Source organism: Schistocerca nitens, chromosome 1 (assembly GCF_023898315.1).
Source record: "Schistocerca nitens isolate TAMUIC-IGC-003100 chromosome 1, iqSchNite1.1, whole genome shotgun sequence".
In the NCBI taxonomy this organism is placed as follows: domain Eukaryota; kingdom Metazoa; phylum Arthropoda; class Insecta; order Orthoptera; family Acrididae; genus Schistocerca; species Schistocerca nitens.
Window position 1 is genome coordinate 516390606 of NC_064614.1, and position 20194 is coordinate 516410799.

Below are 20194 nucleotides of genomic sequence, written 5' to 3' on the forward strand. Positions count from 1 at the left end.
GCTCCCTGTATTTTACCCCTGCCACCTTTAGAATTTGAAAGAGGGTATTCCAGTCAACATTGTCAAAAGCTTTGTCTAAGTCTACAAATGCTAGAAATGTAGGTTGGCCTTTCCTTAATCTATTTTCTAAGATAAGTCGTAGGGTCAGTATTGCCTCACGTGTTCCAACATTTCTGCGGAATCCAAACTGATCTTCGCCGAGGTCGGCTTCTACCAGTTTTTCCATTCGTCTGTAAAGAATTCGCACCAGTATTTTGCAACTGTGACTTATGAAACTGATAGTTCTGTAATTTTCACATCTGTCAACACCTGCTTTCTTTGGGATTGGAATTATTATATTTTTCTTGAAGTCTGAGGGTATTTCGCCTGCCTCATACATCTTGCTCACCAGATGGTAGAGTTTTGTCAGGACTGGCTCTCCCAAGGCTGTCAGTAGTTCTAATGGAATGTTGTCTACTCCCGGGGCCTTGTTCCAACTCAGGTCTTTCAGTGCTCTGTCAAACTCTTCACGCAGTATCGTATCTCCCATTTCATCTTCATCTACATCCGCTTCCATTTCCATAATACTGTCCTCAAGTACATCGCCCTTGTATAGACCCTCTATATACTCCTTCCACCTTTCTGCTTTCCCTTCTTTGCTTAGAACTGGGTTGCCATCTGAGCTCTTGATATTCATACAAGTGGCTCTCTTTTCTCCAAAGGTCTCTCTAACTTTCCTGTAGGCAGTATCTATCTTACCCCTAGTGAGATAAGCCTCTACATCCTTACATTTGTCCTCTAGCCATCCCTGCTTAGCCATTTTGCACTTCCTGTCGATCTCATTTTTAAGACGTTTGTATTCCTTTTTGCCTGCTTCATTTACTGAGTATTTATATTTTCTCCTTTCATCAATTAAATTCAATATTTCTTTTGTTACCCAAGGATTTCTACTAGCACTCGTCTTTTTACCTACTTGATCCTCTGCTGCCTTCACTACTTCATCCCTCAGAGCTACCCATTCTTCTTCTACTGTATTTCTTACCCCCATTCCTGCCAATTGTTCCCTTATGCTCTCCCTGAAACTCTGTACAACCTCTGGTTCTTTCAGTTTATCCAGGTCCCATCTCCTTAAATTCCCACCTTTTTGCAGTTTCTTCAGTTTTAATCTACAGTTCATAACCAATAGATTGTGGTCAGAGTCCACATCTGCCCCTGGAAATGTCTTACAATTTAAAAACTGGTTCCTAAATCTCTGTCTTGCCATTATATAATCTATCTTATACCTTTTAGTATCTCCGGGATTCTTCCACGTATACAACCTTCTTTTATGATTCTTGAACCAAGTGTTAGCTATGATTAAGTTTGCTCTGTGCAAAATTCTACCAGACGGCTTCCTCTTTCATTTCTCTCCCCCAATCCATATTCACCCACTATGTTTCCTTCTCTCCCTTTTCCTACTCTAGAATTCCAGTCACTCATGACTATTAAATTTTAGTCTCCCTTCACTACCTGAATAATTTCTTTTATCTCATCATACATTTCATCAATTTCTTCATCATCTGCACAGCTAGTTGGCATATAAACTTGTACTACTGTAGTAGGCATGGGCTTTGTGTCTATCTTGGCCAAAATAATGCGTTCACTGTGCTGTTGGCAGTAGCTTACCCGCACTCCTATTTTTTTATTCATTATTAAACCTACTCCTGCATTACCCCTATTTGATTTTGTATTTTTAACCCTGTATTCACCTGACCAGAAATGTTGTTCCTCCTGCCACCGAACTTCACTAATTCCCACTATATCTATCTTCAACCTATCCATTTCCCTTTTTAAATTTTCTAACCTACCTGCCCGATCAAGGGATCTGACATTCTACACTCCGATCTGTAGAACGCCAGTTTTCTTTCTCCTGATAACAACGTCCTCTCGAGTAGTCCCCGCCGGAGATCCGGATGGGGGACTATTTTACCTCCGGAATATTTTACCCAATAGGACGCCATCATCATTTAACAATACAGTAAAGCTTCATGCCCTCAGGAAAAATTACGGCTGTAATTTCCCCTTGCTTTCAGCCATTCGCAGTACCAGCACAGCAAGGCCGTTTTGGTTAGTGTTGCAAGGCCAGATCAGTCAATCATCCAGACTGTTGCCCCTGCAACTACTGAAAAGGCTGCTGCCCCTCTTCAGGAACCACATGTTTGTCTGGCCTCTCAACAGATACCCCTCCATTGTGGTTGCACCTACAGTACGGCCATCTGTATCGCTGAGGCACGCAAGCCTCCCCACCAACGGCAAGGTCCATGGTTCATGGGGGTGGTCTCCAGTGTTAGTCAACCTATTCAAGGAGAGTTTCAAAGAAGTAGCCCTGGAAACTGCCAAATTGAATCCTGTATGTTTCTTCCAATGTGTGTCGACAACGCATTTGTAATCTGGCCAAGTAGGGATCAACTAAAAATATCTCTACAACATCTAAATCCATCCATAATAGCATACAGTTCACTATGGAAACTGAGAAAGATGGAAAATACCCTTTCTTGATGTCCTGGTGCAGCACAGGTCAGGTGGCTCGCTAGCTCACAATGTGTACTGTAATGCCACACACATTGACCTTTATCTCTATGGTGCTTCCATCTGCCACCATCTGGGTCAGCTAAACAGTGTGTTGAACACCTTGATACACAGAGCACATACGATCATGGATGAACAGAACCTAGCAACAGAACTCAAACACCTGCAGACTGTGTTCTGCAAGAACGATACAGCAACGCCCAAATACAAAGGACCTTCCAACAACAGAAATGCAGTAGGTACCAAGATGAAAAAGAGACAGATGAATAGAAAGAAGGCCTGCCATTTTTACCTTTTGCAGGCATTGTGTCGTCCAAAATAGGGAGGCTATTGAGGCACCACAAGATCGACACAGGCTTCTGACAACTGGCTAAGATGCATGTCTTATTAGGAATGATGAAAGACTATGTCGGCCTCAAGAAAGTGGGCATATACGAAATTCCATACGGCTGTGGCAAATCCTATATTGGCCAACAGTTCATACAGTGGCAGATTGATGCAAAGAACACCAATACTACGCCTAGGCCAACCAAGCCAATCTGCTCTAGCAGAACTTTGCCTAAACACTGCACACACACCAAACTATGACTAAACAAAAGTACTGGCCTTCACAAATAACTACTGGGTCTGCATCTTCAAAGAGGCCACAGACATTTGCGTAACAGACAACCTCGTCAATAGGGACACTGGTTACCAACTCAGTGAGGCCTGGAAATTAACCTCTATCAAGGAGCAATGGTGCAAGCGAACACGAGATCATAACACCATGGCCACCGAAGAGACACAGCGGGCCCACCACCAACACCTACTGCAGCCTCCGCTTCCCCTATCACCGGACACGCAACATGCCGTTGGCTCACAGAATCATTCCTAGATCTGTGAGGAATATATACTAATGGCAGAGAGCAGACAGACCACTGCATCAACATCACTTGATGATGGAGAAATAGTTATTCACTGTAATATCATGGCCATTTGATGATAGTATCTGGCTGGACACCCAAGAACCGTTTAAAACAGTGTACATGCCGGGAAAGCTCAGATCAACTACTACTGTTCTGTTTTCTGATAATTCAGGATATAGTTTTAAGCCTTCTCTTATATTCTTTGCGCAGTCCCTCTCACTGATAGATTTGGTATTAAATTTACACCAGACAGATTCTTTGCACAGGAACACTTGCAAATATTCATTAAAATGGCTGCATCAGTATGATGTTTCTGTATAAAGATGCACTTTTTAATTATATTTTTCAGGATGATGCAAAAGATGGAGTAAACATTGTAGGCTTTAGTTTAGTTCTGCATAAATTACATACTTTCAACTCCTGGAGATTTTCCCTTTGTGAAATACCTGTCTCTCCATGTTACACTCTGGGTAACAATTAATCGATGCTTGTTGGAATAAACATAGTATCCTCAGCTTGTGTGTGAGCAAACTACGTCCCCTACAAGCAGCACAACCAGACCAATGTGTTGAGCACTTTAATGCTGGTGCATAGAAGCATCTCATAATTTTGAAGAAGTGGCAACACAATACGTAGAAGTAAGCAACTTTATCATATTCACAATGAACCAATAGTAGATACAAGTATGACAAAGTAGCCACATTTGTATCTTGACTGCTTCAATGGACGTAACCGTTTCCACAAGAAGTATGCTGTTACAAAGATGCTTTACAAGTTTTACAGTTTTTTTGCAATTCTTCTAGCTCCTATTTACAGAACGGACACACTCCAAATTTTTTCCTGACTCTGAAACAATGAATGTATTCACTGCAAGCACTTTTCACAATGCTGACATGAGTATTACATGGCGACTGCAAACACTTCTTTAGAAACCTGTTCTGATCATTAAAAATTACTGATGCAAAGCAGCACACAGCAGAAGGATGAGGGGACACTATATGTGTCATGATCGGAGCAAGAAAAAAATTACTAGGGCCAGATCACCTGGGTAAAGACTATGATAGAGCACTTGAAAATTGTTTTCACATAGAATCTCCTGTGTTTTATTCACTAGATGTTCAGGTGCATTGTGTTGGTGAAAGACCACATGTGCTACCTGTTCTGGCCATTTTTCTTACCATGCTATAAGGAGCTTGTTTTTCAAAATATCATAGTGGCTTACATCTGTCACCACAGTGCACTTGACAGTGGGTAAGGATTACACCACAGTTGTTCCAAAACACGGTCATAATTTTTACAGCACTGGCATTTACCCACATTTGTTTTGATTTCAGTGAGTTTAGGCATTGCACATTTCAGGACTGAAAAATTACATCCATGACTCATCCAATGTCCCAATTGTTCATTCCTTCACCACATGCCAACATCACCTACAGAACTGACAAACACACACACAGCCTTTAGGTTCCTCACCAGCATTTGTAGCACTCATCTCGAGGACATTTGGGGGGAAAAACAAGGTAGGTATAAAAATGATAAAAATAATGTTCAAATGCATTTTATTAATTATATAATTAAACTGTGCAAGATATTAGCTAAGATAGTTTTTGAAAATTCTCTAGGACACACCAAGAAGAAGAAAATGCTACTGTTCTTCATCTTTCATCAAATAGTAATTGAAGTTTTGGGTCTATCTTACTTTCCATTCAACTGTTTTATTATTTTAACTTTTAAATAACATTAATTATTCACACATAAATTGCAATTAGTATTTATAATTTCTTCACTTGTCTACTTGTGCTTGCAGTTACTTACTGCTGGAGTTATTTCAGGTGGACATGATGTTCTTTAAGTAATTTTTTAAGAAGTTGGGATGAATTTGAAATTTTTTGAATAGAAACAAAATACCATTATCTTTGCTCCAATAAATTATCAACTTGTTTCGTAGGTTTTACATATCTGTAATCAAAATTATCTTTGTTTTTTTCTTTAAACACTTTTTTCAACCATTCTGTTTAGTACATTGAAAAATGAAAATGTTAACTGCTCTGTGTCGAGATACAAAAGACAGTATAGCATTTGAGAAAGTGTCTCATCTGTAAATTCTTTACAATATTCCTACATTTAACACATTATTTCAACAGATTTAGGTCTTGCTTGTGTGTCACAGTTTCAGGGGTGCTAAATCATGCTTTTACATAGATATTGATTATAAATATACAAATGCCTTCAGTATGTACTTCTCTGAATCGATTAATGAAAACTGATCCTGAAATATATATTTTGAGACAATAATTGATCTTCAAATGGCTCTGAGGACTTAACTTCAGAGGTCATCAGACCCCTAGAACTTAGAACTACTTAAACCTAACTAACCTACGGACATCACATACATCCATGCCCGAGGCAGGATTCGAACCTGCGACCGTAGCGGTCACGTGGGTCCAGACTGTAGCACCTAGAACCGCTCGGCCACTCCCGCCGGCATAATTGATCTAAGTTGTAGCTATTATTATGAGCACTGTGTCTATTTCAATATGAACAACAAATTATGACTAGCACTAATCTATTAATACTGACAGTTGTGGTGATAATAGATTACTTTTGTGTGTGTGTGTGTGTGTGTGTGTGTGTGTGTGTGTGTGTGTGTGTGTGTGTGTGTGTGTGTGTGTGTATTAGGAAGAAAAACAGTTAATCATAAAAAAGCCAGTGGTCTCTTCTTTACAACACTCAAATGCTGTTTTGTACAATGTTTCAAACAGAGCACAATCAGCTTTCTGTATGGTGACCAAGTCAAGGACACTTTAATACAACCATTAGAATGATGCTGAATTTTAATTCCATAGTCCAGATGTTCTCATAAATTGTAAAAGTAGTGGCTAATGAGGTAATACTTTATTTATTTATTATTATTTTTTAATATCTAGTGATTTTAAATTTTCTGCATGATGTCTACCGGCCACAACATTAGAATTCTGCTCCAGAGTGTGATGATTACTGAAATATTGTCTTTATTATTAGAAAACTGTATTATTTGTAATAGGCTCAGTGCTAATAATAATAGCTACAACCTAGGTCATTTACAGAAGCAGTGTCCAATGGCTGCTTCCGATTTTTAATCCATAACCTGACTCACTCCAAATCCCTGAGAGCTTTCCTTCATTTTGGGATTTACATAATATGATGGGAGAATGTATAAATTAACATATGAACTGTATAAGCAGTATTTGACCTGCAGAAAATTTTATCTAGATGAGGTATAACCTCAAACTCCAATATTTTCCCTTCTGTTTTGAAAACAAATCGAAATAAATGAATTCATAGGGAGTTATGAAGTAAAAACTTCAGAAATTTGGTAATCCTGACATGCAAGTTTGTTTTGTTTTGTTTTAGGGTGCAAAAACAACTAGGGCCATACGTGCCCATGTCAGAACTGTAGAACACAAACATGAAGAGAGGAGTTAAAAATGACTACACATTAATCCCGATCAATGGAAGAGAAGACAGCTAAAAACAGAGATGTGGAGAAAGGTCTACAAAATATGCCATAGAGAAATGGAAGTCCTGAACTAAAACTTAAATGGCCTTTGCCATATTGCTACAACAGATAAAAAGTAAAACGCGGTTGACAGCCTGCACGTCGTTTGCTAAAACGGCCAATAACTCAGATGGCAAACACAAACGAGAACATTAGTGGTTAAAAAAATGGCATTCTGTCAGGAAATGGCAGACTGTCAACAGTTTAGTGCAATGAGTACAAAGTGGTGGGGGAGAACCATTTAACAAATGGCGATGGCTAAAAAGACAGTGCCCAATACACAACCTAGCTAAAATGATCTTCTCAAGGCGAGACGGCCGATAGGATGTCATCCCAGCTGCTGGGAGAGGCATAACAACCCAGAGCTTGTTCCCATAAAGGGAGGACCTTACAGACAGCAACACAGAGCTCATCAGTGGGAATGTAAGAACTAGCAGGCTGAGGTACAAGGACTGCAGCTTTGCCAGCAGCCTCATTTCCCATCAGAACGATGTGACCAGAAACCCACATAAACTTCACAGTGGTTTCATCAAGAGTGAGCAGTGACAGCTTTCCTGGACCCGTTGCACTAAGATAAGGGCAGTGTACAGCACACAGAGGCTTTGAAGGACACAGAGAGAGTTGGAGCAGATGACGCAATTGAAAAGCCTGTGTTGCTGGATGTACTGCTTGGCCTGATACAGGGCAAAGAGATCTGCTGTAAATGCTGAGAGTGTGCAGGAAGCCAATACTGAAAAACGTTGGTGCCAATGACGAAGGCACACGCAACACCACAGTCAGTCCGAGAACCATCACTACACAAAGGTACTGCCGTAAAGTTCTGTGCGTAGGTCGTGAAACTGAAGATGACAGAGTGAGGCTGGAGTAGTGTCCTGATGAAGTGAATGAAGGCCATGGTGAACAAGGACCACCACATAAAGCCAAGGTAGTGAAGGGTTTACACTCACTGGGAAAGTTGCAGGTAGTGTTAAGTTAAGCTGCCGGAGCAAACGTCGAAAGCAAACTCCAGGAGATAACAGAAGAGGGATGCACCTCATACTGGCAATCAAAGGAGTCATTAAAGATGGAGGCATAGGATGGGTGGTCATGCATGGCAGACAAGCAGCATGTATATCTGCTGAGGACAAAGTCAGCAGTAGTCGATAGTTCGGCAGCTTCTGCATAGACTCCCAACCGGGCTAGTGTAAAAGGCACAAGTGGCCAAATGGGTGCCACGATGATAGGTAGTATTGAGACGGTGTAAGAGGGATGGACATGCAGATGCATAAACAAAACACCGATAGTCTAGTTTCGAGAGGACAAGCAGGCTGCCAGATAAGATGCACGAGAGGACCATGAAAGTTTCCTATCAAACATGAGCCCCAGGAATGTAGCAGTTTCAACAAATGGAAGAGCAAAAGGTCCAAGATGTAAAGATGGTGGAAGAAACCAATTGTGGTGCCAGAAATTCATACAAACAGTTTTGTCAGTGGAAAAACTAAAGGTGTTGTTGATGCTCCATGAGTAAAGATGATAGACATCACTGACGACGACGCTCAATGAGACAATTTCATGGAGAACTATAATAGATGGCAAAATTATCAATGAAAAGGAAGCCAGAGATGCCTGGTGGGAGACAGGCCATTATAGGGTTGATGGTGATAGCAAAGAGGACAACGAGCAGGACAGAACGCTGAGGCACACCCGTTTTCCTGGATAAATGTGTCCAACAAGGCAGAACCTGCATGTACCCTGAAAACTTGGTCTTTTAAAAATTCCAGAATGAAACGGGGCATGCGGCCACAGAAGCACCATTTGTAGAGACTACGGAGGTTACCAGACCTCCAGCAAGTGTCGTAGGCTCAAAATCAAAAACACAGCCACAGTCTGGGATTTCTGCAGAAAGCCATTCATGACATGAGTGGACAAAGTGATGAGATGGTCAACTGCAGAACAGCACACTCAAAATTCACACTGTGCAGTAGTTGGTAAATTGCAAGACTCAAGCCATCATACCAGCCAGGCAAGAATCACATGTTCTATCACCTTGAAAACACAGCTGGTGAGAGAGATGGGGCAGTAGCTAGGAGGAAGGCATATGTCCGCACCAGGCTTACATAAGGGTACGACAGTGGCTTCACGCCAGTGTCTGGGAAATGTGTATGAAGGGGAAAGTGCTTGCCCGCAAGAGATGGGATTTGCAACATCTGAATGTGAACATCGTCCAGCCCTGGGGCGGAGGTCGGGACAAAGTGAGAGCATGATCTAGCTTCCACATAGTAAAGGCAGCATGGAAGCACTCACTATTCTGAGAAGAGAAGTGTAGCGCCAAGCTGCCTCCACTCATTTCTGATGGAAGAAGGCAGGGTGATAGTGGGAGGAGCTCGAAATCTCACAAAACAGCAGCCCGAGGTGTTGGAGATAGAAATAGGTTCCACATGACAGTCTCTCATAATGTCAGGCCGAAAATTGGGGAATGGATCTTGATACCAGAGAGCTGTCAGCGGTTCGTCCACACAATGGAAGAGGGAGTGGAACTGTTAAAAGAACTAGTAAATGAAATCCACCTAGCTTTTTTGCTACCCAAAGAATGTGACGACACTGTGCACGCAACTGTTTATAATGAATGCAGTCAAAACGGACTGGGACAGAATTCTGGAGCTCTAAGTGGTCCTGAGGATGCAGTTTTGTTTCCTGGAGACAGAGAACAAGCAGATGCTGTGATTCTAACAGTGGCCATAAATCTTCTTTGTTTCATCACAGGCCATGAACGTTCCATTTGAAGGGGAGTCATAACAAGGAAAGGGGAGGAGGGAAAAGATGAAGGGGTGTCACCTCGGCGGCTGCCATGTGCCAGCCTTTAAAGACTCACTGCTACAGGGTGCAGAGGCTGGAGGATCCTGCTCCATGAGAGCTACATAGGTATCAGCATTCTCCCCCTGTCATTCTGTGGAGCCCAGCACAGAAAAGCGCGCAGGTGACATGGGAGGTCAGCCAGGTGAGAGTATCAAATGATGATATCTTCGAAGAGGCTCTCCTAGCTGGTGAAGAAACAGACTGTTTCCCTTTGTTTGACTTCTTGGAGTGTTTCCGATTGACAGAGGAAGATTCAGATGTTTGTTGGCCGGAGGGATGTAGGAAGTCTTTGCGGGAGTATTCCTTCTGTCCTTTCTGGCCTGCTGGTTGTGCAGCAGGTGACTTCACCCCGGGAGGCGAATTTTTGGTGGTTGTTGCCCAGCAGAATGAGGAGATGGCAATGCTACCATGACACTGGGTGATTTCACAACTGCAGTGCTGAATTTCAGGTCACATGTCTGCGAGGCCATGTCCTTCATGAAGCAAGATGTAGCAAAACAGTACTGTTAGTGGCAGATGGTAGAATGCAGGCCTCCCCTCAGAGGGCGGCTCACCCACCTTAGGTGATTGTTCACACCTCAGGTCACACCTGCCGAATGCCTGAAAGAGGGACCAATCGACAATTTGGGAAGGTAGCAGCTCAGGTAATCTCCCCATACCGGGCCTGGCCTTTATCAGGGGGTATGTGCAAACCCTACCTGTCCACCCAGGGCTGGGAATTATGTGCTACCCAATCAACTGTTACATGTCTGACGTGCGCCAGCCTTCAGGAATGCACGGGGAGGAAGAAGAAAAAGAGGAGCCTCAAATGCCAAAGTGTTGGAAGTATTGAAGAAGGTGAATGATGAAAGGAAAAAAGGAATGAAAAAACAGTCGTGAGACTGTTCTTATGTCAGCTACTGAAAACGCGGAACACATTCCCAAAAAGACCCCAGACATGTTCCCCAAGGAACGGGGAAAGGAATAGTAAGAGGACAGACATGCAGCAAGGAAGAGAAAAGATGCTACAAAGGCTGGGGCACCTATGGTAGCCAAGCACGAAGCTACCAGCCAAAGTGCGGCAAGCCCTGCGGGAGCTGACAAGCAAGTAATTTTCAGCAATTTACTTAAACCATCTGCATAATTTCTCTGTATGATGGTAATCCTTGTATGATGATCCTTTGGTGGTGCAGTGTGTGTAACAATAGGAATGAATACTGACCCCTATAACACCTCACATCCCTACCTTCTACATGCTCCCTAAAGTCCATAAACCCAACCACCTGGGATGCCCCACTGTGGCGGTTACAGTGCACCCACTGAGAGAATCTATGCCCTCACAGACCAACACCTTCAAACCATTACCTGCAGCCTATCCTCCTATATAAAAGACACCAACTATTTTCTCCACCAACTCTCCACAGTTCCTGTTCCTTTACCACATGGTGCCCTGCTCATCGTTATTGATGTCACTCTTATTTATATCAACATACCTAATGCCCATGGTCTTACAACCATTGAACACTACCTTTCCCAATGCCCAATGCATTTCAAACCTACAACCTCCTTCCTAGTCATCTTAATCAACTATATTCTCACTTCACAATTACTTCACCCTTGAAGACATCAGCTACAAACAAATTCATGGTATGCCAATGGAGACCTGCATGGTACTATCCCAAGCCAAAATATCCATGAGCCATCTAGAAGAATCTTTCCTAGCCACACAGAATCTCTGACCCCTCACCTAGTTCTGATTGACTGATGAACTTTTTCGTGATCTGGATCAAAGGTGAGGAAACCTTACCCACATTCCTTCAGAACCTCAAAACCTCCTCCCCCATCCACTTCACCTGGTCCTTCTCAACCAGACACGCTACCTTCCTCGACGTTGACCTCCACCTCAAAGATGTTTACATCAGAACCTTCTTCCATATCAGACCTACCAACCACCAATAATACCTCCCCTTCGACAGCTGCCACACATCCCATACCAAGAAGTCCCTTCCATACAGCCTAGCCAACCATGGCCTTCGCATCAGTAATGACAAGCAGTCCCTATCCAAATATACCAAAGGTCTTAGGGAGGAATTCATGAATCTAATGTACCATCCCAACCTTGTACAGAAACAGATCTTCCACGCCTTATCTCTCCCGTCATCCACCGCCTCCCAAAGGCCCACCATTCAGCCACAAAGGAACAATCCCCTCATGCGTCAGTACCACCCAGGACAGGAGCAACTGACTCTCATTTTCCACCACGGTTTTGACTACCTCTCATCACGCCATGAAATGAGGAATATCCCACCTACTATCCTTCCCACCCCTCCCACAACGGTATTCCACAACCCACCCATTGGCAGCTCATGAGGATACAATCTGGGTGCTCACAAATTTTTTGATTCGGATAAAAACAAAGTATGAAATTAATAGCATCTGCTGTACAACAGTTATGTTTATCAACATATTTATACAATTACAGCCATTGCCAAAACTAATAACAACAATAGCAGTAGTAGTAGTAATAATAATAATAATAATAATAATCACAATTTTCTGAAAAAAGAAGAAATTGTTTTTGTGGATGTTTGTTGTTTTGTACATATTTAATTAAAGAATGAAATAATATTTATGCTTTCACTACTCTCCATTTTGCATTTTTGTGTAAGTGGGAGTTTTTGTGAATTTTTATTTTCTTTTTTTGGCCGATGTGCAAGATACCTAACATGTGTATTAGTTAATGAGTTAACTGCTGGGTTGAAAATTAGACATTCTTAAGTTGCCACACAAAAACTTATGCTTATTGTACACTACTTTGTTAAATGTTCACATGTAGTCATGCTTATTTGATTTCATCACTTTCTCAGTAAATGGATCTGGTCTGGGAGGCCCTAGTTCCTTCGTGGCTTACTTTTTCTGATAATTTTTCTGGTAATTTTCTTTTCTGTCAGCATTTAAAACAGATTCAACAGAGCTCATGTTGACACTGCACACAAAAGCCGATTCGAGCACAGTAAACCAACAACTCCAAACACACTCCACATTTGTGGAAATGATTAAATTCAAGTAGTACTGTATATCAACATGGTCACTTGATTACAAATATAAACGAGGCACAGAGAACCATAAGGCCTAAAAGCACATGACTGTCAATCCCACATTTGAGTGAATATCAGAGAAACCAGTGAGACAGATTTTTATGAATGTTCATAAAATCACAATCGGCAATGAAGTGCTTTTTGGTACTCAGCACCTCAAATGGATTGTTGTATGATGAAATCCAATACTTAATATATTATATCTCACTCACAACCCCAGAAAATAGGTTTTTCTATCAATATAACTATAACATATATTGACGTCTGATCTAATTTCACAACATATAGAGTGAATTGGCATATCTGAGGAGTATGCTACCATCTAGCAGGATTTATGTCTAGCAAATGGGGATAAAAACCTGTTGCAGTGTGCTACCATCTGGCGGCATTCACGTAAACTTGTTATTTAGTGGTAAGGGCTAGATGTGCACACTGTGAATCGTGCCTATTTTGTGTCAAAATGGTATATATCTTGCCCATAAGGCAATTACGTCATGCTAGTTGTGCATATGCCAAACCACCTTAAAACATGCGTAACTGAAGGTGTGCTCAAGACCGTGTGTGTGTGTGTGTGTGTGTGAGAGAGAGAGAGAGAGAGAGAGAGAGAGAGAGAGAGAGAGAGAGAATTGTGAGGAAATCCAAGAATATTGTACAATAGGGATCAATAAAACATGGCAGTGCAGGTAGACGCTGACCTCACAGTAGGATAGGATGGAGTTTGCTCCATCTGGCCATCCCAATTTACATTTTCCTTAATCATTTCAGGCAAATTCCAGGATGCTTCCTTAATGAAGGCCACAGCTGAGCACCTCTCCATACCCACAAGGGCATACTTATATATTCCATGTGGATGAATAATTTGAGCTATTTATATTTATTGTATTACGACGACAAATCCTATATCACTCTAAGATTATGCCCAGATGAATAAATAACTTAACAGAAAAATTTCTGTAAATCCAAGAACAGAGATTATATATTTATTATAAGTACTAAATTATTGTATCTGTAGATTCTTCATCTGTATGCATATGCTATGGTCATGTCATTCTTTGCTGATACATATTTCCAGAATTCCGAAGATATTATATAAATTGCATATTCCGATGACTCATGACTATTCCTCTTAAGGATTAAGTCCTGGCTGGAGAACAGATCAGCACAGGACAGCCAACAGCTGGACTGTGTGGTGTCTTAGATGCTACCACTGACAAGGGTCGATACAAGTTCAGCAATTCTTCCACATTTATGCAACAGTCTTCCTTAACTTGTGAAAAGATGGTAAGCTCTGTAGCATGAATAACGAACAGGAAGTCAGGAATGTGTATGCTGACATGCTATCACATCAGTGAGAATCAGGATTATGCAGAGCGAGCATGATTTTGAATGATTTTGACATTGATCATGGCCGGCAATGTGACTGCTTAGTAGCAAACGTCTACGTTAATACATGTATTGAAGAGTTTTTAGCAAACAAAACACAGCATGTTGTTATCAATGGAGAGACGTCTACAGATGTTAAAGTAACCTCTGGCATGCCACAGGGGAGTGTTATGGGACCATTACTTTTCACAATATATATAAATGACCTAGTAGATAGTATCGGAAGTTCCATGCAGCTTTTTGCGGATGATGCTGTAGTATACAGAGAAGTTGCAGCATTAGAAAATTGTAGCGAAATACAGGAAGATCTGCAGCGGATAGGCACTTGGTGCAGGGAGTGGCAACTGACCCTTAACATAGACAAATGTAATGTATTGCGAATACATAGAAAGAAGGATCCTTTATTGTATGATTATACGATAGCGGAAAAAATGCTGGTAGCAGTTACTTCTGTAAAATATCTGGGAGTATGCGTGCGGAACGATTTGAAGTGGAATGATCATATAAAATTAATTGTTGGTAAGGTGGGTACCAGATTGAGATTCATTGGGAGAGTCCTTAGAAAATGTAGCCCATCAACAAAGGAGGTGGCTTACAAAACACACCTTCGACCTATACTTGAGTATTGCTCATCAGTGTGGGATCCGTACCAGATCGGGTTGACGGAGGAGATAGAGAAGATCCAAAGAAGAGCAGCGCGTTTCGTCACAGGGTTATTTGGTAACCGTGATAGTGTTACGGAGATGTTTAGCAAACTCAAGTGGCAGACTCTGCAAGAAAGGCGCTCTGCATCGTGGTGTAGCTTGCTCGCCAGGTTTTGAGAGAATGCGTTTCTGGATGAGGTACCGAATATATTGCTTACCCTACTTATACCTCCCGAGGAGATCACGAATGTAAAATTAGAGAGATTCAAGCGTGCACGGAGGCTTTCAGACAGTCGTTCTTCCCGCGAACCATATGCGACTGGAACAGAAAAGGGAGGTAATGACAACAAAAGGTAGGAATTTCACACAGTGCCACCTGTTGTCACAACTGACACCGAAAAGACACCAACGATGAGATCCTCAAGCTGCAAATACCCAAAAATAACTGGCCAGTGTCCAGTGAGATTACTTCAAATACATGAGCTTCTGTAGAAGAAATAGTTAATGACAATGGACTTAATTTTCACACGTGTTCTTTAGGTTACCTTCAGTCACACCCTAGTAGTTCACTGTCTGTAGTTCAGTATCTAATATAAAAGTGATCAGTTACTGATACTTTTGGAAAAGCTTCTCAACTGTGGCACCTTGTACTATAACTGTAGGCCTACATTTGTGGATGTAATCATTAAGGATCTGGAATCAAAGTACCGGCATTGTGACTTCTGAAAGAAGTGTAAGCACAAGAGAGAGGTGACAGTAACCCTACAGTCTTTATAGTGGCGGCAGACTCTGCATGGAGGAGGAAAGACAATGCAGATAGCATTTGTCTGTATGGGTGGGAGGCAACAGTCCAAGCCAGAAAGTGAGTGGAGGCCATAAAACACTCAAGCGGGTGATGCATCAATGACAGGGTGGTGCCGGCCAGTTTGCAGATGTGTTATCACTTACTAGGAACATGAAAGGGAAGTAACGCAAAGGAACACAAATTCATTACTTGATTGCTTCAATTCATAGCACTCAGTAGTTAGTCCACAGTGCAGCCCACTGTAAATGTCACGGTCAATTGGACAAGCGTTGGTCTCTTGACTGATCTTGGTTCACACTGAACTCCAGTTTGTAACGAATAATTAAGAGGGCAGATGTGGAGGAGAGGGGAAAGTGTCAGCCTACACTAGAATCTGTACATCCAAAAGCAATTCTCTCGCCTTCACCAAGCTGAATTACATTATGGACAAATGTTTTCCAAATCTTAACATCTCCCTGAATTCTGATTCCGGAAAATTACATCATCTTAGACATCAGAATCTCGGGATTCTTACACGTGAAGTTAGAACCTAGTAACTATTTGGTTTTGTTCAAGAATAATATTAGTGTGTGTCAGTCAGTGCAACAGTAAATAAGTGCACTTTACAGGTTGGCATACAACAACCTCCAGTTCTCACTAATATCAAAGGAATTCTGGAGCTATACTGCTCCCAGCTGCAGTGTGTAAGATGACAAGACTGCCAGAGAATGATGACAGCTGTGTGCAGCAATAAGAGTTCTAGTTTAGTGTGAAGACTGAAGATGGAGCCACTCCCACATAGTAAATGAGTTGGAGTGAGTCAGACAGTCCTAAGACGCAGTAAACTTTCCCAACACAAAGTAAACAGGCCATGGGCAATGGTTATTTCTTCCGATAACGTGGACGAGGCAATACATAGTGTTGATTTAAAAAAAAAAAAAAAAAAAAAAAAAAAAAAAAAAAAAAAAAAAAATGTAACTGTGTTCTGTAATAGCTACAGGAAACCAAAGTACTTGTGTACAGTCAATCGACATTCATGTTTTATACAGTCAGTATGATGAACACTACGGAAATTACTAAAGCTTTAGTAAAGTGATTTTGTAAAAAAAAACTTTAATCCACCAAAACACTCAACACCATTATGCTATGAGGTCTTGTGATGTGTTGAATGAAAGAGTCTCACAAAGTAGCAGTTTGAATACGATGGTGTTAATAGCACACAATACGAATTTTAATCAAGTACACTCAATTTACAATTGTACATTTATTTTAAAGACAGCATAAGGTAACTACACATCTTTATTATCCCACGCATCCAAAATGTACATATCAAATTTTTTACTTACGAAATACATAAGCTTTTATAAAATAGTAATAAATAAAGACTGAAGAAATTCAAAAGTGGCACATGCTACATACATCCTGAGAGCACCACCATGTAAAACAAAAATCGACATCTAATAACAAAGGTTTTTACTGTCTTAAATTATACACACACTTTGGTGTGTTACACTGACTTTTACCTTATCCGTGAACTGTGAGGAGGGGGAAGGGGTGTTTCATATAATGTCTAGTGTCAACAGATAATGTCATTTTGGTTCTCACTGTTAATAAAATGTTATCTCAAGTGTAATTTGATGTTCCCAACCTCAAATTATCCTTCTACAGATTTTCACAATACTGACAGCAAAACAAAGATGTGGGTCTCCAGCAGTGACATAGCTGTTTTCCCACATGACTGTTTTTATGTGCCTATCAAACTGCTTTGTAATAGACTGTGCCCAATGTTTTCAAAGATTAGTGTGGACACGATTTGCTAAAGCAATTTTAAAACACAAATAACATGCACAACAGTTTCACATTAAAAACCATCCCTGAAGCAGCAAAAAATTACAAACTACAAATTCAAAATCTAAGCATAACTAAGTGATTTACTGATCATTTACAGAATGATGAACTCTCACTAAAATCACTTCTTGCATACTTATACGATTTCCCAATACACATGCAAAATTTTAAAACATTTGTGCTATTGTAGACCAATGTCAGGTAAACCTTCTTTATAGCAGTATACAATACACAGTTAGTTAAAATTTTACACAATGAAACGGGTCTGCACAATCGTTTCTCGCCATAGGAGATAGCCTGATCTTAAGAACTAGTGATCTGTTCTGTCTCTTAAGGGTGACAGCCTCCGTATATGTGGCTGTTATGTATTCACCTCAGAGTAATTTTTATGACCATAATTTGTTGTTTTGTGCTCAAACCAACCAGTTTCCATCACTGATGCATGGACCTTCTTCCAAAAAGGTGGTTAGAATATTCAAGGGGACGGTACTTTTGCCACAACAACCCATTTGCATGCCCATGGATTTTATCAGCAGAAAATTTTGTAGAAGCATAAAACATTCAGGAGTACAATGGAGGTGGCCACATAATATATTTACTCTTAGTTTGTATTGCAGTACTGATTCAGTCATTTCACATAATCTGCAGCAGTATACATATAGCATTCATGCAACTGAACCTGCAACTTCTATCCAATAACTATCATCTTGTTATAAAGGGGGAGAAGGGGTGGGCAGGAGGGGAATGAAGGGCCTGCAAATACACATCATTTCCCAAACGAAAACAAAATGGTTCTGCATATGCAGCAACATGCAATAGTCTGCTTTTAAACAACAGTAATGCTTACCGGAATAAAAAGTGTTTATCTTCGCTAATTCTTTATCACAGTAGTGGAAAAATTGTTCATCAAATTTTGCGAAATAGCGAGATAACACCTCCGGTTCAACAAGTTCTGCTGAAGGTGCTTGCTCCACAGCAGCATAGAGCATTGCTTTCATTTCCTGCAATGCAATGAAAGGAACGGGTCACATATAATGAGTATCGGCACTGCTTGAAAGAACATGCAATCTACATCACAAATTCCATGATATGACAGTGGGGGAAAAGCAAATGGTTTACAAATTACCTCGTAATTAATATACTGTTTTCTCCACTCGGGAGTAATATGAGCACTCAAATGTTCAGTAAACTTCATTTTGCTGCCACCGTCTAACAGCTCTACAAACAATACACAACCCCTAACCTACAATCTCATTAGGCCTTATTTTATTTTACACCCAACACGGGAAGCGCATGAGGAACGTAATGCGTGGAAGCGCTCATTACTACAACATGAGCCACGAAAATTGGAAATTATGTCATGACAACCTCAAATAACATATAACACTACATCTTGCTTCCCACCAGCCCGTCAGCTTCGGGCAAAGCAGGCATTATACTACCGCCTGACATTTATTAACACCTCTCGAACCAGAGATTCTTTCATCATGATGACAACTGACACTATAGCTTCTTCAAAAAACATAAATTACTTGTTAATAACACGAACAAAAGTCATAAACAAAATATATCTGAGAGCAACCAAAGAAAACCATTTAATAAATAAAAGCCGAATTCTAACGGAAGAAATGCGCTCCAATCAGAGCCCCATCGTTGTGAGTAATGCTAAGAGCAATTTCATATAACGAAATAGAATGAACAAAAACCTTTATTGAAACATTGCCGAGCACTAACTGGTATGCAATTGATATATTCCAGGAAAAAATAGTTGGAAAGTCTGTATTATTAATATGTTTGCTTGCATCTCTATTATTTATTGGCAGAGTACGCTTCTGATGTCTCTGGATTGCCTTATGGTCTCTTTTTCTGTTGTATATCCCAGTTGTCTCCAGCATCTGATCTCTGCGTAATGAAAACTGTTCTGTTGCACGCAACGTACTCATTCTTGGTGAAAATATTCTTTTCGAAAATTACTGCAGTTTAATTTAAAATGCCCGTAAATGGGCAGTGGTGTCGTTTTTTGTTCATTTACCCATTTATGAATATTGTTCAACACGGTACGTAGAACGACTTTTAAGAGATTGAAAGCGAAAAAATAAAACTAGTCTTAATGGGCTGATTAGTGTGTGGGCATAATCGCCCTGTTCTCTTCGAGGGCGGAGGGTGGGAAAAATTAGTAAAATTTGTTTCTGTTCTTCGGCATACGCTGCAGACAATATCACATCTCTCTGTTTAACAGCATCAGAAGCCTTTACAGGATGTATAACTTTTCTAAAAACAGCTGTCTTGTTTTACACTTGCTGGATGAGGCTATAATGTGCATGTCATATTTGAATATTATGTGGTTAAGTGTCTCACAGAACAGTTTTCACTTTTTGAACGTAAAGCTGTGCTCAACCTGAAACTTAGTTTGAACACTTTTTTAAATTGTATGCTCTTGCCATCCACTGACACTTAACTGTGTGACATAGCCAGTTACAGAGCGATCTAGAGTTTAACATGACCCTGAGTTCATCTGTAAGGGCCTTGTCCTCATGAAATTAGACCGTTATCTTCCTTCACTCGCGTTTGTGGATTCTGAACAACTTAAGGCACGTAAAAACCGATGTCTTGCATTGGGTCAACAGAAAGGT

General features: G+C 40.8%; 1 protein-coding gene across 1 annotated transcript in view; it reads right to left on the reverse strand.

Moving 5' to 3' along the window:
- Nucleotides 1–19115, reverse strand: part of LOC126253237 (xenotropic and polytropic retrovirus receptor 1) — a 124168-nt gene extending 105053 nt beyond the window's left edge. Inside the window, exons 1-2 of the mRNA XM_049954428.1 lie at nt 18688–19115; nt 18409–18562 (exon numbers count right to left, since the gene is read on the reverse strand). Coding sequence (XP_049810385.1) covers nt 18409–18562; nt 18688–18756 — 223 coding nt within the window. The 5' untranslated portion in view covers nt 18757–19115. The remainder of the gene's footprint in view (nt 1–18408; nt 18563–18687) is intronic.
- Nucleotides 19116–20194: the final 1079 nt, after the last annotated feature.